The sequence below is a fragment of the Castor canadensis genome, chromosome 10 (genome assembly GCF_047511655.1).
Source record: "Castor canadensis chromosome 10, mCasCan1.hap1v2, whole genome shotgun sequence".
Lineage (NCBI taxonomy): Eukaryota > Metazoa > Chordata > Mammalia > Rodentia > Castoridae > Castor > Castor canadensis.
In genome coordinates, this window is record NC_133395.1 from 147,130,372 (window position 1) to 147,156,121 (window position 25,750).

General features: G+C 44.7%; 1 protein-coding gene across 1 annotated transcript in view; it reads left to right on the forward strand.

The window, feature by feature from the left end:
* Positions 1 to 1,190: 1,190 nt before the first annotated feature.
* LOC141411552 (thioredoxin reductase 3-like) overlaps positions 1,191 to 25,750 on the forward strand; it is a 35,839-nt gene continuing 11,279 nt past the window's right edge. The window contains exons 1-6 of the mRNA XM_074044573.1: positions 1,191 to 1,359; positions 6,526 to 6,635; positions 15,825 to 15,926; positions 16,124 to 16,196; positions 17,738 to 17,857; positions 23,261 to 23,403. Coding sequence (XP_073900674.1) covers positions 1,338 to 1,359; positions 6,526 to 6,635; positions 15,825 to 15,926; positions 16,124 to 16,196; positions 17,738 to 17,857; positions 23,261 to 23,403 — 570 coding nt within the window. The 5' untranslated portion in view covers positions 1,191 to 1,337. The remainder of the gene's footprint in view (positions 1,360 to 6,525; positions 6,636 to 15,824; positions 15,927 to 16,123; positions 16,197 to 17,737; positions 17,858 to 23,260; positions 23,404 to 25,750) is intronic.

Genomic DNA, 25,750 nt, shown 5'->3' on the forward strand with positions numbered 1-25,750 from the left:
CTTCACCCATGTATTTGGGGAGCTCATGGGACATCACCACTATTCCTGATAGTGCAGAATTATGTGCTGATGTCATTTTTATTCCTTATGCTGGCACCTGGAGACCCACTTAAGCTGAAGACCTGTGCACTTCATTTCTGCAAACTGTCTTCTCTTACTATTTTGCAATTTCTGTCCCTTCTCCGTTCTCTGTGTCTGGGGCTCCCATTAGACATTTCAACCTCAAGGATTGATTTGCTCAGTTCTTATCTTTATTTTCATATTTCCAGCCTTTTTATATTATTGTTTCATACTGTGGGAAGTTTTCTTATAAATCACACATGTGCCTAATAATAAATATACAAATATTACAATATTTTTATACACATGTAAGTACATTTCAGCAACAATACTTCACCTTTGTGACAGCTTTTATGGTTTTGCTTCTTTTTCATATCATCCTGAGCTTGTTTAATTTAATATCTTCTTTTTTAAAGCCTCAAGATATAATTCACATATGTACAATTCATTATTTAATATGCACAGTTTGATGGCTTTTACTATATTCACAGAGTTTTGCACCAGAACCAATCTTAGTACATCTTCATTACTCTTAAAAATGAACCCTACAACCCTTAGCACCCCCTCACCCCCCTTCCTTGCTGCCCTTCTACCTGCCAACGCAAGGCAATCTTCAGTGTGCTTCTGTATGGTGTCTTCTTGACTCTGTCATCTGGTTTCTTGTATCTGCTTAAGAGTTCTGAAGGTATATGAGGTGATCATTTACCACATCCTGTCCTAAGAGACACATGTGGAAGAGAAAGACAAGTAAGTATTGAAAAGAAAAAGAGGGTGTTATGGTTTGGTTATCAAATGTTCCCAAATGGTCCTTGTGGAATCTGGAAACAGGGAGCGCGTGTCTTTTAAAACCTGTGATAACCCCCGGGGTGGAAAGAACCAGGTGATTCCCATCCAGTAATCAATGAGTGGGGAGGAGCACGGGTGGCCCCTGGGCCAGGCGAGGGCGGTCTGAGCCTCCCTGAGCCAGGGCACGGTCAATCTGAAATATAATGTTAAGTCATGTGTTTTCTAGGAGTTCCAAAGCTTCCCTAACTCTAGCCTGCCTCAACAGGGCAGTGCTAGGTGAGGTCTGGTCCAGGCTCAATGACATTCCCAAAGACCCAGCTTCCTTCTTTCTTCCACATTTGCTCTCAGGACATTTGCTGTACCTTGTGCGGCTTCTCCACACGACTGACGGATGTCTAGCAGGGGACCACTCCAAGGCAGAGTGGGGTGAAGTCTCCAAATCTCAAGTACAAACGGAAAGTCCTGTAGTCTGCCATGAAGAAGAGCAGGCTATGGTATATGGCAGCCTTGCAGGTGAGCCCATGTCTTGACACACTTAAGTTCAAGAAGGGAGCTTAATTCTCCCTCTGATTATGGGCTGGGATGTCACTTCTGAAGTGAGTTATAAACAGATGGGGATCCCCTCTCTCTCCCTCTCTCTCTCTCTCTCTCCTCTCACCTACGGAAAGTCACCTTCTTTGTTAGTCAGTTTTTCATCACTGTGACACAACACCTGAGAGAAACCGACATAAATGAGGAAAGGTTTACTTTGCTCACGGATGCAGAGGGTTTTAGTCCTCGTTGCTTGGCCCATGGATGTGGGCCTGTCGTGAGGCAGCACATCATGGTGGGAGGGGGTGGGGGACCATGGTGCTGACCTCGTGGTAGCCAGGAAGGAGAGGGAGAGGGAGGGAGAGAGGAGAGCAAGATACACCCTTCAAAGTCACGCCCTGAGTGACCTTCTTCCTCCACCAGGCCCCACCTCTAACAGCCCAATCAGCTATGGATTCATCAATGGATTAATGCATTGATGAGCTGTCATCCTCCTGATCCAATCACCTCTCAATAGCTGGGCACCAAGCATTCAACACAGGAGCCTTTGGGGCCAATTCATCTCCAAGTCATAACACCTGCTCTAGGATACCCGGGAATCCTACAGAGCAGCCCATGTGGTGAACTGAGTTCTGTCCACGGCTGTGGGAATGACCTTGAAGGAGATTCTCCCATCCCAGTGGAGCTGCCATGACTGCAGCCCTGTCCGACAGCTGAACTGTGACCTCACACAGCCTCAGGGCCAGAATCATGGAGCTTTCTGTTTCCAGATTTCTGACCCAGGAAACTGAGAGACAGTGCGTGTGTGCTGTGCTCAGCTGCACAGTGCTGGGCTGACTTGTTCGGTAACAGTCGACAGCTGCGTAGTACCTGACCTGAGAGGGGACACTTTGCTCTCAGACTCTGCTCATCCCCACCTCACTCCAGGGGATCGGAGGAACGCCCGCAACTTGCAGAGGGAAACGGAGTCTGATTCAAATGTTTTAGAACGAGCTAAATTGTTTACGTGTGTAACAGACACCCTCAGGCGTGTGAAAGCTCAGGCAGGGCTGGCAATGACCACCACCAGTTGTTAAAAAAATTAGCTGGGATAATGCAAAGCAAATAAGGAAGAAGTGGTTGAAATATTAAAATTCACGAAGGCAAAGCCATTGGTGTTTGACATCAAACCTCCCCAAGTCTCCGTGTCAGTAAGACAAAGTTGTGTGAGGGGCTGTTACCAAGCCAGCCCCGACTGTCACAGAGCCTGACCAGGGAAACGGCAATGAAATCCATAATATTCGTGAATGAGAAGGAGGCGGAGGAAAACGTGGAAGGGCTCCAATTTCTTCCCTTTCTTGCCAGGAAGAAGAAACACCCAGTTCAAAGTTGGAACTTGCTCACGATGTAGTGACTCCAGCCTCGTTGCGCAATCATTTTCTTTAGCGAGCTCTTTGAGGGACTGACACCTTTCCTGGAAAAATGTCTGGATAACCTGAATAAAGAATTTGTACGATTTCAATTTAGCTTTGTTCCTCAAAGTGTCATTCTGTTTTAAAATTAGCTTTGCCGTATTTTGTAAAACCATATGCCTATGCATCTTTCTGTTTAAATGAACACAAAAATAGCTGGAGTGACAGAAAATTGTATTTGGTGGATAATCACTCTTATAGTTTGCTTTGTACTTACTATTTGTGTGTGTTGCTTGAATTTTTGGAGAAAAAATGAGGGTTTTTCTTTGTTGTTTCCTTTCTTTCTTTTTTCTTTTTGGTGGTCCTGAGGTTTGAATGCAGGGCTGCCTGAGCCATGTCCCCAGCCCTTTTTGCTTTAGGTATTTTTCAAATAGGGTCTCATGCTTTTCTGCCCAGTCTGGCCTGGAACTGAGAACTGTCCGATCTCTGCCTCCCTTGTAGCTGGGATTATAGGGGTGAGCCACCAAGCCCAAGTTTTTTGTCAAAATGAATATTTATTTTATAAAATAAATGAAGATAAATGAATTAACTACAACTTAAGGAATAGGGAAAAGTTACAAAATGGTTCCAAGAAACAAAGGAACTAGCAAAGGTAAAAGCAGAAAATCCTGAATTAGAAAACAAAACAGTCCTATGGTAAAACCTGATTAAGAGATTGTGTTAGCCTTTTGTCACTGTGACAAAATACTGTGACAAAGGAGGAAAGGTTAATTTGGCTCATGGCTTCAGAGGCTTCAGCCCATGGTCACTTGGTCCCATGGTTGTGGGCCCATGTCGAGAGAGAATATCATGGCAGGGAACAGGTGCTGGAGCAAAGCTGTTCACCTCATGGTGGCCAGGAGGAGACAGAGGAAGAGAAGAGAACAGGAAGAGGAGAGAACAGGGGAGGAGAGGGAGAGAGTCCCCTCCCTGTCACTACCCTAATTTTCTCCCCCTCTCATCCCTAGGTGAGATCTGGAATCCGTTTCCTTTAACTTGCTCATCCAGAAAACCCCAAATCATGGGGAGGGGCACAGACCAGATATTCAGGGGCTGGCCCTGCCCGCGCCCTGGCTTTGTAGCTGATTTCTTGCCGGTGCTCCAGGGGCACTTGCTGAACACTAGGTCTGTGGGAGGTGTTCGGGAAGGAGCACGTGCGTGGCAGCCCCTGTTTCTGTGTCTGGAGTCCTTCAGGAAGAGGAGTCAGGAGGCCAATGGAGACGCAGTGCACAGAGGCACGCACATCAGCGGGAGTGATGGACAGCAGAAGAGCTGGCGCGGATGATAACAGAGGAAGAGGACACCGGAGCAGCTGAGCAGAGAAGCACAGCTGAGGGCATTTGGGAGATGCTGCAAGATCCACAAATGGGGAGAAATTGGTGCTGACCAAAAGAGGAGGGGCCAAATTCCTGAGACCCATGGAAAGCCGGGTGGAAACGCTACAAGAAGCGGAAGGGAGCACATCCAGTGAATTCAGGTCACAGGAAGATGGCTGCCTGTGTGTCTAAGCACAAGTCGGGATTTGGAGAAATTGAGGAAGAAAGGAAAGGAAAAAGAGGACTGTCCCCTTTCTCCTTTTTGTGTCTTTGTTTTATCCAGACAGTGTCTCCCTGTGTAGCACAGGCTGGCCTTCAACTGCAATCCTTCTGCCTCAGCCTCTGGATGCTGAGATTACAGGCATGAGCCACCATACCCAGCAGTGTCTGGTCTCTAATCTCTGTTATGGTTTGGATATAAAGTGTCCCCAAGAAAGGTTTGTGTGCTCAAGTCTTCATCCCCCAGCTGGTGACGCTATTGAGAGGTGACTGAATCAGGATGGATTTGAGGTCATAGCTGAATGGGGCCTGGTTGGAGACTGTGTCTTTGAAGAATGTATCTTGTACCAGCCCCTCCCCTGCTCCCCTCCCCTCCCCTCCTCTCCTCTCCCCTCCCCTCGTTGGGTAACTCTGTATTGCTTCCTGCTATGGGCAGCACAGTGCTGGATTCTGGAGGTGGAGCTGTGGATGTGTGATAAGGTCGTTTTCTCACGAAGCTCGTTCTAGTGGTGACATGGGGCTGGGGTGGGGCAGATGAGTATGACAGTAATTGCAGGAGATAATTGGCATAGATGTGTCACAAAGAAACTGGGACAGGTGTGAAATGATGACGCCTTGGGGCTTTGACACTGCAAAAGTGTCTTCAAGAAGGGAAAGTTTACACCAAGGTGGCTGACAAGAAGTCATACTTGCTGAGTGGCCATGTGTGTCTGTTCTGTCGCCATAACCAAGCACCATAGACTAGGTGACTGTGTACAATAGAAATTTGTCACAATCCTGGAGTCTAGTTGCAAGATCGTTATGTCACCACAGTGGGGAGCACGTTCTTCTCACTGTGTCCTCACACGCATCATTTGGACGGCCTGCCATCCAAGGAATGGTCACAGTACTCTTGTTGGGGCACAGGTGGTGCTGGGCTCTGTATTAGGGAACCGAGGGGAAGCAACCTGGAAACGTTAAGACAGCATTACGATAGAAGATGTAGCATTTTTGCTTAGATTGTGTGATATAAACTTTAAAAAAATAAACATTTCCTAAAGATGGTTTTATTCACACTTCCCAAAATAAAATTGACACATTTGTCCTCCCTGGAGAATCTATATCAATGTTAAGACAGCTAGAGGGGGCTGGAGGAGATCAGTAGCAGTGGAAGGTATTGCACAGAGGCCATTTCTGGGCGGAAACACCAAGACCAGGTGGTCCACGGATGCACACACTGTCAAGATAGCGAAAGGACAAAGCAATGCCAAATGACTGACTTTTTTCCATTTACTTGTTCAACTCAATTTACTCTGGTCTCTGTGTTAGATGAACCATTTTTTCTGTATTCAACCATGTAGAAACAAACCCATAACAGTTTGGTGTAGGTTTTCACATTTGTATGTTTTTCATATTAAAAGGAATAGAGTGGGGGGGAGTTTTACAAAGTGCTATTTGAGAAGTTTCAGATGTGTCTGTCAACTTTCTAGCAAAGTAGATTAAGCTGTAATAAATGAAAGGAATGCCCTTCTGTTTCCTGACTGTGTTCCTTCCCTCAGGAAGAGCACATTAAGTTTTTAGGGTTATGTTTTTCAACCCTTGTCATCTATGCCTCTGATACCCACTGAACACCTTATAGCTAGGGTCCTTTGCTGGGGCGGGGACCTGGTGGTGATCAGAAATCAGTTCATCTCCCTTTCATGGCATTGGCTTGTTTTAGCCAAGTCACCTCAGGAAAGGAAATACTTTCGAATCTTTGAGATGGCTCTAAAAGTCTACCACACAAGGCACTTTTAAGTAGTCATAGCCCAGTTTTATTTCCAGGGATAGAGGATAAATTTTGGACTGTGCTCATAAAAATTTTAAATGTAGTAATGGAAAATTGTGAGTGTTTCCTGAGCTATTGTTGCAGCAGAAGTTGTCTTGACATTGGCTCTTGTAGGAGAGTTCTTATCCCTTCTTGCAGTCATTGAATGATAGCCCAAAGGCTAATTTAGAAGGCCTTAGGAATCTGTAGATTGGTCTTCATTTTTTAAGGGTTCCTCTGAAAGCATGGGTATTTACCATCTTGGTCATCATTTCACAAGTTACAGAGCACCCTGGCCTCTTGTGGGGGTCTACTCATGAGCATTTGAGGATTGTAACATTTAGTTCAAGTCACAAAGCTTGGGCGCTCTTTACAGTGTTTTGTATAATTTTTTTAGATGATGGGGCCAGTGTTCAAGAAGTGCTGTCAGAAATCACTAATCAGAAAACCGTGCCCAATATTTTTGTGAATAAAGTACACGTGGGTGGATGTGACCGAACTCTGCAGGTAAGCATAGTGTATATTCTTGAATGCTGCTTGTTCACATTTTGTGTACAAAAGTGTCAAGGGAGGGAAAATGGTTTTTAGGAGGTGATTTCTTTGTCTTCTGGAAGTTGTGAAGTGGAAAGGCAGATAGAGTGGCTCTCTGATAATCTTGATGACTTTAAGGAAAATGAGCTTTTCTACCTACTGAACTTGAGAGGCTGAGGAGGAGACAGCTTTTGAGGGCAATTACTAGACCCCACAGGTGGGCCACAGAGTCTCTTCTAACAGGGAGAGAAATGAGGCCGCTCCCCAGTAAACGTCGGTGCTTTTGTCCAGGGTAATCAGAATCCCATCAAGGCTGCTGACACTGGGGTGTGTGCAGAAGGCTTTTAGTTCAGAGTCATTCAGTCAGGTAGCGTCAGACCAAAAGGTCTGTGGTAGGGTGCTCAACTAGCACGTGTGAGGCCCTGTGTGTAGCTGGTAGGAGAATCAGAAGAAAACAGACTAGGACTGAGTTCTGATAAAGTAGTAGGGGGGAAGGGATGGCATAGCAGAGAGATAAAACCTAAAGAATTCAAAGGTGAAGAAGGTTACATAGCACTAGGGATAGAAGGGCACTTAGTACTAGCGTGAAGTATCCTATAGAATTGCATGTAACCATACATGGGTTAAACCTTGTGTTTTAATTTTATTGCCTCTTAACCTGCTTGCAAGGATACATAAGGTGAGACCCCTTTGTTCTTGGGGCTCAGCCTTTGGACAGGAGCCCGCTGGGTCTGGGCTGGCACAAGAAAGAGTTGTTTACTGCTAAACTGCCTCAGAGTCCCGTATCTCAGCTAGCAACTTCCCACAACATTTCTTGGGGGCTCGTCCGGGATTGCAGAGACATGGTGAGTTATCACCTCCCTTGTCACAGGGTTGTGTCCCCCTACCACGGGGAGGAGATCCCACCAGGTGCCAATGGACAGGATGATCCAGAGAAGGATTCATCCTCCCGATGAGTCGGGGTAAGGATCTCGGATGCACAACGGAACCCGGTGAGATGCAGGAACCAGTGAGGAGAGGGGAGCACCGCTAATCAGACTGGTAATAACCCACATTCGAATTCAGGCCTGCCTCAGGAGGCAGAAGGGGAGACTGATCACTCCCAGAGACCCCCTAATGACCCTATTGGGGTGAAACCAGGTCTCTCAGGTTAAGGGAGTGGGGTGAAAGTGTGTAAGACACCTCTGAGAGTTAGGGGGGTTGAGCTTTTCTCAGGAAATAACCAAAACCGAGGTTAAGAGATGGATAACAAAAAATTCAGTTCCAAACAGGGAGACTCACAAGAGAACAGATGCATCATCCACCATTCCACCAGATGGTTTAAAAGTTTTTTCTTGTTTTGAGAGTGCATTCTAATTGTGTGTGTGTGTGTGTCAATTTGTTTAAAGACTGTGCAAAATTTAATTTGCTCCTGGAATTCCAACTCATCTCATGAGCATTTAAGTTGACATTTTTTCTGGCATGCTTAATTTATAAAACTTGTGTGTCTATGTGTAAGCATCTTCAAAATGGTTCTTAAACTGCTGTTAGAAGGTTAATGTGATATTCAAGGTAACAAAAAACCAGGGTGTTTATTTTAAAGATCTCTGTTACAACTGCTTAAGCTTTTTGCACATGAATACATAAACATCTTAAGAATGGTTCTTATTATAGCGTCAATGTAAAAACTTATTACTCTGTTCTGCTGCTACTTTAAAAAAAAACAGGTTTTCAAACTGCAGGCATTCAGGGGTTAACATTCTGTCTCAGACCAGAGCAGGAAAAAAAAGCGGGGTGGGGGTGGGGTGCACAGCCTGCAGCAGGAATCTTAAAATTTGGGTAGTTAAAATAAATGACCTTAGCCTGTTTCATTCTGTCATAAATAAAATCTGGGATTTAATTCTCTCATAATACATGGGTCTATTAAGAAATGGGCTTTCTTTTATTTTTTTAATTTTTTTTTATTCATATGTGCATACAATGTTTGGGTCATTTCTCCCCCCTGCCCCCCACCCCCTCCCTTACCCTCCTGCCTCCTCCCTCTCCCCCCCACCCCCTCACCCCCATGGCAGAAACTATTTTGCCCTTATCTCTAATTTTGTTGAAGAGAGAGTATAAGAAATAATAGGAAGGAACAAGGGTTTTTGCTCGTTGAGATAAGGATAGCTATACAGGGAGTTGACTCACATTAATTTCCTGTGCATGGGTGTTACCTTCTAGGTTAATTTTTCTTGAACTAACCTTTTCTCTAGTTCCTGGTCCCCTTCTCCTATTGGCCTCAGTTGCTTTTAAGGTATCTGCTTTAGTTTCTCTGCATTGAGGGCAACAAATGCTATCTAGTTTTTTGGGTGTCTTACCTATCCTCATATCTCCCTTGTGTGCTCTCGCTTTACCATGTGATCAAAGTCCAATCCCCTTGTTGTGTTTGCCCTTGATCTAATGTCCGCATATGAGGGAGAACATGATTTTTGGTCTTTTGGGCCAGGCTAACCTCACTCAGAATGATGTTCTCCAATTCCATCCATTTACCAGCGAATGATAACATTTCATTCTTCTTCATGGCTGCATAGAATTCCATTGTGTATAGATACCACATTTTCTTAATCCATTCGTCAGTGGTGGGGCATCTTGGCTGTTTCCATAACTTGGCTATTGTGAATAGTGCTGCAATAAACATGGGTGTGCAGGTGCCTCTGGAGTAACCTGTGTCACAGTCTTTTGGGTATATCCCCAAGAGTGGTATTCCTGGATCAAATGGTAGATCAATGTTTAGCTTTTTAAGTAGCCTCCAAATTTTTTTCCAGAGTGGTTGTACTAGTCTACATTCCCACCAACAGTGTAAGAGGGTTCCTTTTTCCCTGCATCCTTGCCAACACCTGTTGTTGGTGGTGTTGCTGATGATGGCTATTCTAACAGGGGTGAGGTGGAGTCTTAGTGTGGTTTTAATTTGCATTTCCTTTATTGCTAGAGCTTGTGAGCATTTTTTCATGTTTTTTGGCCATTTGAATTTCTTCTTTTGAGAAAGTTCTGTTTAATTCACTTGCCCATTTCTTTATTGGTTCATTAATTTTGGGAGAATTTAGTTTTTTGAGTTCCCTATATATTCTGGTTATCAGTCCTTTGTCTGATGTGTAGCTGGCAAATATTTTCTCCCAGTCTGTGGGTGGCTTTCTATAAATTGTTTTTATACAAAAAACAATTTCAAGGGTGCTTTCTTTCTGGGTTTTTTTTCATATTAATATAAGGTTCTAAGTTAAAGGAGTTTATGAGTTATTTTCAACAAGTAACAAATATATATATATTTGTTATGGTTTTTAACAAATATATGGATTTTTTTAAAATAAAAGGTTAAAAAATACTCTTAAATAATAAAAAAAGGATAAAGACAAGCTCCCGCAGAAGATACAAAATAAGTTCTCACAAAGATACAGATTAAGTTGTCATAAAAAAATGGAGCTAATAAATGCTTTTGTAAGTGATTAAGTTAACTAAAATCCAGTTACACTGAAGATTTTGTAAGGTTGAAATTCAATGTACTGATGTTAAAGTAAAACTTAATTCTCTAAGCCTATAACAAGGCAATCTTAAAAATATTGTATTGTTCTGAATAACATTTACAAAAAAAATTGTCTTTAAAATGGTTTTTGTTTTGTCAAGATAACTGTCAGGAATTTTTGGTGCTACAGGTTAATCCACAAATTTATCAAAACAAGAGTTTATGAAAACACAGAAAGACAAGAGGCAGCTGAGCCCAGGGAATACTGCTGCACTGACGTGAGGGCTGAGACAGATTTACTTATGTAAAGCAAAGTTAAAAAATAAAAAAGCCAAAGTACACACTCCAGCTAGGATAAAAAATAACTCAAAAAGGAACACTACACTGAAAGTCAGGACCTCCAGTTTTTATTGGAGTCAACAGAGTGGAGATGTTAGTGCTACTCCTTCCACATGGCAGGTGGAGTGAGTTTCTGGCCTGGGATGGCCAGATTGGGACTGTTATTTTAGGGGGGCTCCATTGACTACAGGTTGGTGGGATCCTGCTGTATGTCATGAGCCATCTGTTAATGTCAGCAATCTGGGATGTGATCCCTTATTAACATCTGAGCCATGTTTCTTGACCATTAGGTTTCCTAACTCCACACTTAGTCCCCATAAATATTTACCTGTGTTCTCTGATGATTTTTGACTACTAAAGTAACTGAGTCATAACTAAATAAAAGTTAACTTAAGAGGTGGTTTATGTAAAATTTTCTGGATGACCTCATGGTTAAACTACTGTTGTCTTGGGTGATTCTAAAGCAGCTGGTACCCTATATGTGTCTGTGACTGGGTTATTTGGGGTCACTGACACTGTTCTCCCCCCCAACTGATGAGAAAAATCTAAGGTTTTACTTCAAGAGCAAAACTAAACTAATATGTATATATAACCTCTACAGAGCTGTGATGCTGTTGCTGGTTCCTGTATATTAAATATATTTATATTGTTCAAGTATACCAAGCCTCCTAAAATACAAAATTTAGATAAACATGGTAACAAAAATTTAGTGGTACTGACATACTGTTCTGTTAGTTGCTAAATTGTCCATCAAAATTTTAACCATGGCTCTTAAGTTTTTGACATTACAGTTCTGATTCTTCTGGGGCATTTACAATCAAGGCCATAAAAAATGACTCTAATAACTACTTATGTTTCAACCAGGTGAGCTTTTTAGATGTCTGCTTTTGTTGGATTTTGTTTTGCATTGTCCCTGTCTAGAAGACTGCTGCCTAGGGGCCACTCCTTCTAAGCCTCTTTATTGCTTAAATTTGGCCAAAAGTGTCTAGCTGGCACTGATTCCCACCTGATCTCATTATTTCCGCCCTCAACATGGGACCAAAACCAAACGAACAAACAAAATCCAGGAAAGAGCAAATCCTCATGATGAGTAAAAAAAATTACCAGTAAAAACTCTTCGGTCTGAGGCATGTCACCCTGAACGCACCCAACCTCATCTGATCTCAGAAACTAAGCTGGGTCAGGCCTGGTCAATACTTGGATGGAGGACAGACCTTCAGAGCAGACTGCTCAGTGACAAGCAGTTTGGAGACAAAATGGTTCTTACGCATGTGTGGCCATCTGGCATTAAAGCCCTTCCAGACACAAACTCACATTTTTAGACAGGGTCTTCTACTTAAATAGAGACAAAATGACTATTTTTACTGGATCTAAATGTGTCCTTTGATACCTAAAGATGGTGGTTTTAACATTTTTTAAACAATGCATTTTCTTAGACATATAAACCGATAATATATTGTTCCCATGGTAATTCTACTCAGTTAAAAAGAAAACAAAAAACATTGTCTGGGTAAAAGAATAAAATGTCCACCCATTAGAACCCCATTGGAGGGGCCTTTTGTTGTTACCTTGTCCACTCCCACCGCGGTTAAAGGAGCAGCGATTGCTCTTTGGATCCACCACAGTCAGTCAAGCCAGCTTCTCTGGAGAGGGAGCGCATCCCCGATCCGGCTTCCCTGTGCAGGATCCCCCTCCAGAACCTGAGCGTCCTCTCTCAGCAGGGCTCCGCTTCCCAGGAAACAACAGGGGACCAGGAACGGCAGGACAACAGCCCTGTGTTAGTCACCCTGGAAGCCACCAGTCTACACCTGGCAGAAGCCTGAGGAGTCGACTCTCCAACAGGACGAACGGGCTGTTTTCCACACCAGTTATCTCACTGTGAGGCACTGTCCCCTTGTCTGTATCCATTGCTGCAGTTCTCAGCCTCGTCTTCGCCATAGGCTTGGCCCCCGCTGACTGGACTCACAGTGAAAGGTCTCTGTTAGCTCTCTTCTCCCTCTTTTGGGCAGGATGCATAACTACTGTTTGTCACTGATGTGGTTTTCCCTTCACAGCCCCAGAGCCCTCCTCCTGTGACCTATGGATGCACACTACTCAGGCAGGAAGTGTTGTCACCAGGACTTTGCTCTTCCATACTTACCATTCCTGTGCTGGCTCTGTCATCGGGTCTTGCACTCACAGCCATACCACCTATCTAGGGTGCTCCATGGTGATCAGCATATCTGCTTCAGCCCCACTTGCCGCCCTCGGGAGCAATGGTTAGAGATCAGGAGCGTCCTCATCAGCTGCACCCAGGCATTTAGCCCTGATAAACCAGTGTCAATGCTCTTTGATGCATGTGTGGCCATTGACCAAGGTGGCTGTCGGGGGCCAAGCTTGGGAAAGAGCCTATATGTCTAATGATAAGTGTATGTGCCAGGGAGACAACGATAGCCTATGTGATGTAATGGTTCTTATTATTGCCCGTTTTGGAGTTGTGTTTCATGGGCCACATGGCAGAGGACACGCAACCCTCCTTCACAAGGGGACAGCTGCCCCTGTCTGCACCCGTGGCACCTGTAACCCTGCAAATTTCACGGTACTTAAGCCATCAGATTGGACACGGGGACATATAATTGGCATGAGGATAGATGGGAAGGCCCTTGACCCTGGACTCTGATGCACCTCAAATTAGTGACTGATACCCATGAGAGTTCCTCATACCAAGTTTTTCACTCCATTTATGAGGAGATAAGGAGTGAATTTTCTATCTCTACCAAGGCCAAAAACTTGTTCCTCTCATTGGCTGAGTCTATAGCCCAGACACCGAATGTCACTTCATGCTGTTTGTGGGGGACCAACCTGGGAGACCACTGGCCTTGGGAAGCAAGGGAGCTGCACCCACAGGAGCCTTTTAATGAGACTGCCTTCCCAAAACACAGGAAAGGGGTCTGGCTCCTAAAGACTTCCATCATTGGGAGTTATTGTATCTCCCACCCAGAGGCCAATTCTTCACCCTGGTGGGGGATTTAACTTGTTTAGGACAGAAGTTTTACAATGACACTGGCCAAGAGACCCAATGATGGGGAGCCCCAAGCCACACCCACACCCATTGACTAACCTCCCTAATCTCCAGAAAGTTTGGAACAATCTTATTGCCAATGTAGATCAGCGGGCACCCAGGGGGCTGTATTGGATCTGTGGGAAGCAAGCTTATAAGGTGCTGCCTAGAAGCTAGATTGGGTCTTGCATGCCAGTCTCAATCAGACCATCTTTCTTCCTGCTTCTCCTCAGACAGGGTGAAAACTGCAAGTCCCCAAATATGGAGAAAGATTAAGTAGACAAAAATGGGATGCCTTGCAAACTGGCAATTGGAAAGATGACGAATGGCCTCCTGAGCAAATCGTCCAGTACTATGGTCCTGCCACGTGGGCAGAAGACAGGTCCTGGGGCTATGGCACCCCTATATATATGCTCACCCATCATCAGGCTGCAGGCTGTTGTTGAAATTATAACTAATGAAACTGCAAGAGTCCTCAATTTGCTGACAAAACACAGCACTAAGATGCACAATGTCATCTTTCAGAACTGCTTGGCTTTAGACTATTTGCTGGCTTCTGAGGGAGGAGTTTATGGAAAATTTAACCTGAGCAACTGCTGCTTACAGATTGATGATAAAGGAAAGGTCATAGAAGAGATCATAGACAGAATGAGAAAGCTTGCCCATGTCCCCTTCCAGACTTGGAGAGGATGGGATCCCAATGGCCTGTTTGGAGGGTGGTTTTCTGTCTTAGGTGGAGTCAAAACCCTGATGGGGCAATGGACCTAATTCTGGGAGCATGCTTAATACTGGTCCCCTGGTGCTGTGGCCTATCAGGACTATTATGGAGGCCACTATAGAAAGGAACACAACCACACACGTATTGATGCTATGAAAATACAAACCCCTAAATTAAGATGATGCTCAGGTGGGTCTGAACATCAAAGGGGGGAACAATGTAGCAGGGAGGAGGATCAAAAGAAAACAGACTAAGCCTGAGTTCTGACAAAGTAGCAGGGGGAAAGGATGGCATAGCAGACAGATAAAACCTAAAGAATTCGAAAGTGAAGGTCACATAGCACTAGGGTGAAGTATCCTATAGAATTGCATGTAACCATACATGGGTTAAACCTTGTGTTTTAATTTTATTGCCTCTTAACCTGCTTGCAAGGATACATAAGGTGAGACCCCTTTGTTCTTGGGGCTCAGCCTTTGGACAGGAGCCCACTGGGTCTGTGCTGGCACAATAAAGAGTTGTTTACTGCTAAACTGCCTCAGAGTCCCGTATCTCAGCTAGCAACTTCCCGCAACAAATCCCCAGCAGCCCCTTCCCCAAATTGATGTCTGCTAAATTAGGTTCTAATTCTAATTATTTATTTTCACTAAAATTCTGTTCCATTTTATCCTTTATATGTATATGCAAATGTTAGCATCCAGTGATTGACTAGTTACTTACTTGAAATTTTCATTAAGACTTATAATTTGGTTGGGGAAAACAGATTGCCTGCATTGAATGTGAACCTCTGGTCTATATGTTCTATAGACGAGAGCAGGGTGGCAGGCGCTGTAACTGCAGCCCCCAAACACTTCCTGAAGCACTGGCCCCATAGTCCTGAGCTGGGAACTGAGGCGGGGCAGGATCTGGAGATACAGAGGTAGCCAAGCTCTCTCAGGACGGAAAGACTTTTCCTCGGGAGGTAGACCTGTAGGAGAAAGGTTTCCCCAGGCGCATCTAAGAAAGGAGGCCGTGGAGTCCTTGCAGGACTTCTAAAAGCCATCTTGGGCACCTGTTCTTCAGGGCCACATATTACCTCTGACCTCATCTAACTACTTCTGCTCACCAAGAGGCCGAATGAGCAAGGGACTATGGCCCAGAGCCAAGGTCACACTATTGAAGAAAGAAGCAGCAATGCCTTTGTCTGTTTAGAAAGATCACCAGCCCAGCTACAAAATTTAGATCAATTTATGAGAGATTGTGAAAAATTACTAATGATTCATAGGAGTTGCTTATAAAAGGAAGACTAGCACAGGAGAACAAGGATCCCCAAAAGTGATACTGCACTTGACTGTCATATTTGGACCAACCAAGGACACAGACACACCCTCCAGGTCCTTTGACACATTCTAGCTATCAGTTGCCAGGGCAAAATGGCCGGCAGTGGGTGTACTTTGACGTAAGTTCTGACGAGTTGGATGCTCTTTGGATAATTTAGATGTTTATCAAGTAGCTTCTCAGATTTTTTAGTAAAAGAGCTCCGTGGTGATTGCACATTGAGTGAAAATAAACAGTTTTAGAACTTTAACTCTGTGATACTCTCTCCTCTTGGTGAAGGCACATCAGAACGGTTTGTTGCAGAAGCTCCTTCAGGAGGACACACACGATTACGATCTCATTGTCATTGGTGGTGGTTCTGGGGGCCTCTCTTGTGCGAAGGTAGGCACACGGAAATGAACCTCATACTTGACTTTTTAAAAAGCTAATTTTAATGTTACAGTCTAAGCTTTTATTATAATAACTGATTTAATTTAGGGAAAGACTGTGCTGTCTCACAAAAACAGACCTCATTTAAAGGAGCGAAAAATCGGGGGTGAAAAAGTGACAAGATCTTTATACGTAGTTGTTTTTTGTAGGAAGCTGCCATTTTGGGAAAGAAGGTAATGGTGCTAGACTTTGTGGTCCCATCGCCTCAGGGCTCATCCTGGGGTAAGCTGCTTTTCTTTGTTGTTCTTTGCTCTTTACCTGCACTGCTGTTATGTCATGTCATTTAACCCCTGCACTATCAAGAGGCTGTGCAGTCTGTTCCTCAGATGAGGAGACCTGAGTCTCTCAGGTCATAGTTAACAGGTGGTGACACTGGAGGGATAATATAGAAGTAATTAAGGAAACCCTTGCAAAAAGAAAGAAGATGCCATGACCCACGTTCCAGCACTTGTGTCATAGTTTCCTGCCTACGTGTGCTCACGTTGTCCCAGTGTTTATACCGCGTCCTGGCCACATCGACGTCTGTCTGAGTTTCTGCATCTGTTTCATGGCTGAGGGCAGTGGCTGCACAGCAGAGGATGGCGTCATGCCTCAGGCCTCAGGGCAAGGTCCCAGCTCTGCGACTGCCCCGTGCTGCAGGCCAGAGTGCTCACCTTGCCGTGTTTCTGTTTTCTTCTCAGTGAGGCAGAGGTACAGATTTTGTGCTGGATTTCTCTGTCTAGGCTTCAGATGCACCCCCTTCCATCTCTGCCCCTGAAGACTGACCAGTTGCCCACTCACCCTGTGGTTTCCAGCTGGGCTCTCAGCCAGTTTGGAGTCATGGGAGTGGAGAGGACAGAGGAGAGGAGCAGTGTCCCTTTTCCTGGGTCCCCTCCTGCGGAAGGTCACGTGCTGTCAGAGGCCTCCCTCTGGGTCCCAGCACTTACTCAGGCTCGTTGTCCTTCACATGGGGCTGCCAGTGATCCCTGCTGTCACTAGCTTGGGGTACTGCTTTCTCTCTGTGCTCTTCCTACTAATTCCTGAAGTAACTATCTACTGTCCTAAAAATAACTTTCCTTTCCTGACAGCCCTGATGGGGGAAGCTTGAAAATCTGTCTTGAAAATTCATGATAATTCAAAAAGCTTTAGCCTAGAATTTCATAGAGAAAAACAATCCTTGGTTTTCCTTCTGATATTCTTGAGTGTGTATACAGCTATCCCCTCCACTCTGCCCGTCCCTCTTTATTCTCTTCTCATTCTCCCTTTCCTGTACAGAAATCACCCTGCTTATCTGGAGGACCCAAAGAGACTGCAGTCCCAGAGGGAATCCCTGACTCTAGCTTCAAAGGGTGGGGCCAACCATTTGTGTGTTCATTTTCTGATTCAGTGTCACCAGGCCACTTGTGTGCTTGACTTGCTCAGAGGAGTCAGAGTTCCAGAGAGGGAAAGACTGGAAGCTGAGGTTCTGACCCCGGTGTGGGGTGCACTTCAGGATCCAATGCAGTTCTCAGCCCTTTCTGCCCCACATGCAGGGAGAGGTTTGGACCTGCCTCCAGAAAACTTCACGGGCACATCCGTGCTTTTGCTCCACGTTGGATCTTCTCTGCAGACTCCATGTTAGAGAGTTTGTGTCTCACTTACATCTCATGGTGGGGCGTCCCTGGCCACCATTCAAGTTTGTCATTTCCACATGTTATACTAGCACTTGCAGATGTGTGGAAACACACACGCACACACACATACACACACAGAGGAAACATTCAAACTGTTGCTTTCTTTCTCAGGTCTGGGTGGAACCTGTGTTAATGTGGGCTGTATTCCTAAGAAACTGATGCATCAAGCTGCCCTCTTAGGGCAAGCCTTGCAGGACTCAAGGAAATTTGGCTGGGACTACAGTCAACAAGGTGCGTAAAGGTGTGTGAAGTGCAGGCTGGGAGGAAGAAGAAAGATGGGTTCCTAGAGACTTGAGCTTGATGTTCATTTGGTGGACATTGGTCAGGGGCCCACCGTGAGCCAGCCAGGCCCAGAGGCTGCAAAGGTGCCTCTGCTCTCGTGGGCCTCCTGCTTAGGAGTTGTAGGAATTCCAGACTTTCACAGAATGTGAGATAATGATCGCTGATTTCAGATTTTCTTTCAAGTGTGAAAATAGTGTGCCAAGGGTTATTGTTTGAACTTTGTCTGTCATCGTGATAATATTTCCTGTTTTATTGGAGAGTGTGTCTCTTTGGTTAATGAAAGCTGGGAAACAAACTCATTCAATAACCACTAATTGGTTCTGAAGCTGCAGATGTGCTGAGTGAGCACACAAACTCTGTTGGGAGAGAGACAGGGTGTCCATCAGTGCCGTGCAGTAACAGAGTGTTGACTTGAGGGGTACTTAATGCCGCCTTGGGGGGGCAGAGAGTCAGCCTCCCCAGTAGCTGGGACTATGGGTGTGTGCCACCATGGCAGCTTGAACTGCATCTTGAAGTCCACACAGAAGTAGGACATTTAGGACCAGGAGCAGCTCGACCATAACTACACAGACATGAGAAAACCACGCGGTGTGTGTGGGGCACAGGGAGTGACTGGAGAAAAGAATGGGTAAGGGGTGTGGGAGAAATAAATTTAGAGAGTGAGGCCTGTCACGAAGGCCCTGAAATGCCATTTTAAGGAGGGAGATTTTACCCCAGAGGTAGCAGAGCCATAAGGAGGTCAAGCAGGAGAGGAGCACAAGCCACAGGGTGGATTCTGGATCCCTCTTGACCCCGAGGAACATAGAAGGAGGGAAGGCGGTGGCAAGGAATGACAGGCCAGAACAGGGAAGTCAGGCTGAGCATGGGTGAATTTGGGGAAGTGAAATGTATAGGAGAGATTAGATGTGGTGACCAGCTACGAGTGTTTCTCCATCTTGGATGTGTATCAGAACCTTGTGGAGTTTCTAAAAAGTCACAGGTGACTTGTCTCCCCGGAATTTTGGTGTGCTACATTTGGGTAAGGCCTGTCTAGAGTGTCATGGGTGAGTGTGATGCTGATCCAGGTGACAGTGACCATCCTGATCCCAATAAGGTAGAGAAGGAGAGGGAGGAAGGAATCAGGAGGAGGCACTGCGTGAACGGACAGCACAGCTCACTGAGACAGCACAGGCAGGCTTGGGTTTGTGGCTGGGCCTGGTGGAGGTCAGGCTGGACACTTGCAGCTAGTCAAACTAACATCAACTACTTGCAGATAAAACCAGCCCTTTCCGCCTTGCAGGGTAACTTCCTGATGGTCTTCTCCCCTTCAGAATCCTCCTCCTTGGGGCTGGGGCCCTCGCTCAGTGGTAGAGCGCTTGCCTAGCGTGCCCAAGGCCCTGGGTTCTATCTCCAGCACTGGAGGGGTTAAAAGAAGAATCCTCCTTCTCTCTGTATCCCTTGTCTTGCGTGGAAAGTCCACCAAAGGTGGCTTTGGAACTTCCGGGTGGTCAGCCATGTGGGGAAGGTTTGTACTTGAGAGAGGGCTGGACAAGGGTGGGATTTAGAGTCACAGCATATGGGGTAGTTAGAGTCTGAGGATCTGAGGAGAGTATATAGAAGGATAAGAATAGAAAACAGAGGCTGAGCGCTTAGATGTGTTAAGACCCAGGTAAGTGCATGAGGAAGAGGAGGAAAGCCACAAGTTACGTCACAGAAGCCAGGAGGGATTTGATTTTTTCAGGGCAAGATTTAGGACTTGGGGAGTCCAACAAGAGAACTAATGAGTCAAATGCCACAGAAAGGCTAAATGGAGTGGGATTTGGATATGTACATTTTCATTCGGCAGGCATTTAAGGAGTCTTTAAAATAATTGAGTTCAGTAACACTACCTGTGAGAAAAGAAATATAACTGTCATTTTTGTTGCAATTTTTGATTATGTTTTTGTCTTATGGCTGATAGTAAGGAATGTCATATTACACATTTATCTTACAAGTACTTAACTCCCTGATCTAATTAATTCTAATATTTCTTAGTTTAATCTCATATATTCTAGGTGTATTGCACGTAATCTTTCTTTTGACATTTCTCCTTCCATTTCCTGTTGCTATAGCAGACTCCCAAGACGGGGTCATTGCTAAAGAACATGTTCATTTCAGCTGTTGGTTCTGGAGACTGGACAGTCCAAGAGCACAGCACTAGCATCTGCTCAGCTTCTGGTGGGGGGCTCCCGGTGCAAGGGCAAGTGGGCACTGCAGAAGAGACAGCACACAAGATGCGCTCTTGCTTTAGAACAACCTGCTGTTATGGTAACTGATCCAGTCCCATGAGATGGAGAAGTCACTCCAAGAAGGCGTTACTCCCTCTTAATGACATAACCACCTCTTCAAGTCCCCCTTCCCGGTACCACCACAAGGCAGTCATGAGTTTTTGTGGGGACAAAAAACATCAAACCACAGCAAGGGAGGAAACCCCAAGCCTCAGTGGCAGCCTGTGTGGCTTGACATTCAACCTGTCATGGTCCATACCAGCTGGAGATTCTGGATTTTTTTTTTTCTTATAGGGTAGGAGTACATTGTGGCATTTACAAAAGTTCTTCCAATGTATCAAATATATCATACTTGAATTCACCCCCTCCACCACTCTCATTTATCCCCCACTCCCATTCCTCGAACAGTTTCAACAGGTATCATTTTTCCATTTACATACATGTATACACAGTATTTGTACCATATTCACCTTCCCACACCCTTTCCCCACCTCCTCCCCACTCCCACTGGTACCAACACCACAGACAGGACCTGTTCTGCCCTCCTGTTCTCCAATTTTGCAAAAGAAAAAAAATGACATTTTTGTTTGTTTAAGATAGCTACACAGGGAATTTCCTTGTGACATTTCCATGTATATATTACAATGCATGAGGTTCTGGCTTTCTTAACCTTGTCCGTTCTGCAAAGAGAAGTCAGCCCAGATGTTTGTTCACACCATAGTCCTCATTTGGAGAGTCAGGCGATGTTCAAAACTGGTCTTGCATGCTGAACAAATAGTTAATGGAGAAGAACTTGAGGTCTTCAGTTAAATTCAGAGTCAGCGCTGCCCATTACATCACTGTAGAGCCTCTGGCCATTGCACATAGAGGATGACCAGGACAGAAAGGGCATGTGTTTGAAAGGAGTCATAAAAAGAAGTTTTAAACAAGAATCATAAGGCTGGGCATGGTGGCACATGCTTGTAATTCCAGTCACTTGGAAGGAGAGATTGGGAGGATTGCAGCTGGAGGCCAGCTCAGAGGAAAAATTAGTGAGTCCCCATCTCAGCAAACAAGGTGGGCATGTTGGTGCATGCCTGTCACCCCAGGATGTATGTAGGAGGTGTAGGTATGAGAATTTCAGCCTGCTGTCAGCCAGGCAAAAAGTGAGACCCTATCCAAAAAATAACTAAACCAAAAAAAAAGATAGGGGCTTAAGTTGGTGGAGTGTCTGTCTAGCAAATGTGAGGCCCTGAATTCAAAACACCAAAAGCAAACAAAGATTATGTACAATAAACCTAGAATATATGAGATTAAATTAAGAAATATTGGAGGTAATTAGTTCAGGAAGCTGAGTACTTATAACTGTGTAATAATCAAGGCATTTCTTACCTCCGTGAGGGAGTACCTTGAGTAACTTTAACCAGGACTACACAGGACATATGAGGAAAGAATGTAAACACGTAATACACTGTGATTTTAGAGGTCACATCTCAACATTGTGAAGACATTATTTATCTCAAGATTAACTTGTAAATATTATTTAAGTCCAGGAATAATCTTAGATCTTTTTCTTTTTGAGGCTTAAGTAATCATTCTAGACTTCATATTGAAAATAAACGTGTGCGGACAGCTAAGCCACCTCTGGGTGTAGACTGACTTTCCCCATCATGTTTAAAGTGTGACGCTGTTGTGGGATGAGAGATCCACAGTGGTCCAAAGGCTGCAAATGCGAGCCATGGACTTGGCACCTCGGTCCCTGGGGAGCTTCCCAGAGTTCTGGGTCCCACTCCTCTGCATGCCTCACCAATTCTCACAGGAGAGCTAGTTGTGCAGCGTGCTTGGGAAGTGCTAGCGGAGAGTGTCTTACAATGAGAACAAGAAACCAAGGCACACAGAGCCTGTGAGGTGAACCCTCAGGTTCTTCAAGGCTGGAGAAAAGCTCTTTTGGGGCTGGGGAAGAGGTAGCTTAGGGTCTGTGTGTGCCATGGGCATGGTGGAGAGACGCTGCGTCGTGAGGTGGGGGAGTAGGGAATGAGGCAGTGAAAGTGACTGTGCCAGGTTGTGCAATCCTAGGGGTCTCTTGGTGTCATAGGAGAGGCCAGGAAAGTTTACACTGGCTACACCCCTTTGTGCACTGGACATCGTTCTAGGTCTCTTCCCTTTGTGTACAGTATGGGTGGGGGGACTTCTTGAGAATGGGAGATGGGACGAGTGTCCAGCACCTCAGGTTGCTGCTGCTTATGCCAGTTCCCTGCTGGCCTCTGTGCCTTACAAACATGGAGCTGCTATGCTAGAGGTGGTGTGACCTCAGGATCCAGAGCCAGTGACAAGATGAACACTGTGATAAATCCCATACAGGGAGGATGGGGAACACCAGCAATTGATCGTATCCATGTCAGAAGGAATGGGTAGATACTGTAAGATGAACATTTAGCAACAGTGAGCGTGAGCACCTTTTCTGTGCCATGTAGATCAGTGATGGAGTGCTTACCTTGCATGCGTGAGGCCCAGGGTTCCATCCCCAACACCAGAGAAAATTTAAAAAAGGGGGCAGGGGCAAGAAAGAGATATTCACAGTCATGAAGGCTTCAGTCACCCAGCAAACCAAATGTGGTGGAACCAGGCCACTCTGGCAAGGTGAGTGTCCCACACTCGCTAACTTGAGGCCTCCTTCCCACCCACGTCCCAGTGAAGCAGGCCCCATGGAGCGGGAAGGATCTAGGAGGTGCTCCTGCTAGAAGCCGTCCTCTTCCTTATGTGGTGGGCATTGGTTGCCATGCAAGACCACGCTCTCCTCCGTGGCCTCCCCCATTATCTCTGCAGAACTGATCCTTACAAATGCTTTGATCATGGAATAGCAAGAGGTACAAACTGTAGCAGGCATACAAAGTTAAGCTTGGGTTAAGTTAAATAATGGGTATTATGGCTCATGTGTGAGTATATATAATTTGCATTAAATTGCACCAACCAGGCATGGTAGTACACACCTGCAATCCCAGCATGCAGTAGAGCAAGGCATGAGGATCTTGAGTTTGAGGCCAGCCTAGGCTACATAATGAGAACCTGTCTCATAAAAAGAAAAAAAGTAAAATTCACTTTATGCCTTTACCCTGGTTGTTTCTAGTGAAGCACAACTGGGAGGCCATGACAGAAGCAATCCAGAACCATATCAGCTCTCTGAACTGGGGCTATAGGTTGTCTTTGAGGGAGAAAGGAGTGGCTTATGTCAATTCCTATGGAGAATTTGTTGAACCTCATAAAATAAAGGTAATGTCTGAATGTCTTGTCTTGTTCGTTGCCTTTCCTTACTACTGTTTGAACTTGCCCTGAGCTAAAATCTGTGTTGTACGTTAAGGACTGTAGCTAACACAAGCACATGCACAGGCGTACACATATATACACACACTCACACACGCATACTCACACACACATGCACACTCACACACACACAGACACACACACAGCACACACCGGCCTCATACAGGTGCACTTCCTCCATTGTTTGTTGATTACACGACTGACTAAATTGAAGACCTTTGATTTCATTGGCATCTTAAAAGAGAAAATGTTTAAACAGTTTGAAGTTCAAAAGGCTAAAAAAATATTAGCAGTGCAATCCTTTTTAAATGAAATCTTCACTACAGTGCCAGCATATGCTGTTCACAGAGCATTGACAAAAGCAGCCCAGAATTAGTGTATTTCATGTGTTTGTAAGGTTCTTACATTACAAGATCAACGTTAGGGATCGTTTGGGTTTTTTTTCTTTTTCTTTTTTTTTCTTTTATTATTCATATGTGCATACAAGGCTTGGTTCATTTCTCCCCCCTGCCCCCACCCCCTCCCTTACCACCCACTCCGCCCTCTCCCTCTCCCCCCCACCCCCTCAATACCCAGCAGAAACTATTTTGCCCTTATCTCTAATTTTGTTGTAGAGAGAGTATAAGCAATAATAGGAAGGAACAAGGGTTTTTGCTGGTTGAGATAAAGATAGCTATACAGGGAGTTGACTCACATTGATTTCCTGTGTGTGTGTGTTACCTTCTAGGTTAATTCTTTTTGATCTCACCTTTTCTCTAGTTCCTGTTCCCCTTTTCCTATTGGCCTCAGTTGCTTTTAAGGTATCTGCTTTAGTTTCTCTGCATTAAGGGCAACAAATGCTAGCTAATTTTTTAGGTGTCTTACCTATCCTCACCCCTTCCTTGTGTGCTCTCGCTTTTATCATGTGCTCATAGTCCAATCCCCTTGTTGTGTTTGCCCTTGATCTAATGTCCACATATGAGGGAGAACATACGATTTTTGGTCTTTTGGGCCAGGCTAACCTCACTCAGAATGAGGTTCTCCAATTCCATCCATTTACCAGCGAATGATAACATTTTGTTCTTCTTCATGGCTGCATAAAATTCCATTGTGTATAGATACCACATTTTCTTAATCCATTTGTCAGTGGTGGGGCATCTTGGCTGTTTCCATAACTTGGCTATTGTGAATAGTGCCGCAATAAACATGGATGTGCAGGTGCCCCTGGAGTAACCTGTGTCACAGTCTTTTGGGTATATCCCCAAGAGTGGTATTGCTGGATCAAATGGTAGATCGATGTCCAGCTTTTTAAATAGCCTCCAAATTTTTTTCCAGAGTGGTTGTACTAGTTTACATTCCCACCAACAGTGTAAGAGGGTTCCTTTTTCCCACATCCTCGCCAACACCTGTTGTTGGTGGTGTTGCTGATGATGGCTATTCTAACAGGGGTGAGGTAGAATCTTAGCGTGGTTTTAATTTGCATTTCCTTTATTGCTAGAGATGGTGAGCATTTTTTCATGTGTTTTCTGGCCATTTGAATTTCTTCTTTTGAGAAAGTTCTGTTTAGTTCACGTGCCCATTTCTTTATTGGTTCATTAGTTTTGGGAGAATTTAGTTTTTTAGGTTCCCTATATATTCTGGTTATCAGTCCTTTGTCTGATGTGTAGCTGGCAAATATTTTCTCCCACTCTGTGGGTGTTCTCTTCAGTTTAGAGACCATTTCTTTTGATGAACAGAAGCTTTTTAGCTTTATGAGGTCCCATTTATCTATGCTATCTCTTAGTTGCTGTGCTGCTAGGGTTTCGTTGAGAAAGTTCTTACCTATCCCTACTAACTCCAGAGTATTTCCTAAGACAACTAAATGACAGGAATCACCACATAACTATCAGTACTAATGCTTAATGTTAACGGACTTAATTCACCCATCAAAAGACACTGTTTGACAAAATGGATTAAAAAAGAAGATCCAACAATTTGTTGCTTACAGGAGACCCATCTCACCGACAGAAATAAGCATAGGCTTAGGATGAAAGGCTGGAAGAAGATTTACCAAGCCAATGGCCCCCCAAAACAGGCAGGAGTAGCAATACTTATCTCTGACAAAGTAGACTTCAAACCTACATTGATCAAATGAGATAAAGAAGGACATTCCATACTAATAAAAGGGGAAATAGACCAAAAGGAAATAATAATCATCAATCTTTATGTACCCAATGTCAATGCACCCAATTTCATCAAACATAGCCTGAAAGACCTAAAAGCATATATTAACGTGAACACAGTGGTTGTGGGAGACTTTAACACCCCATTATCATCG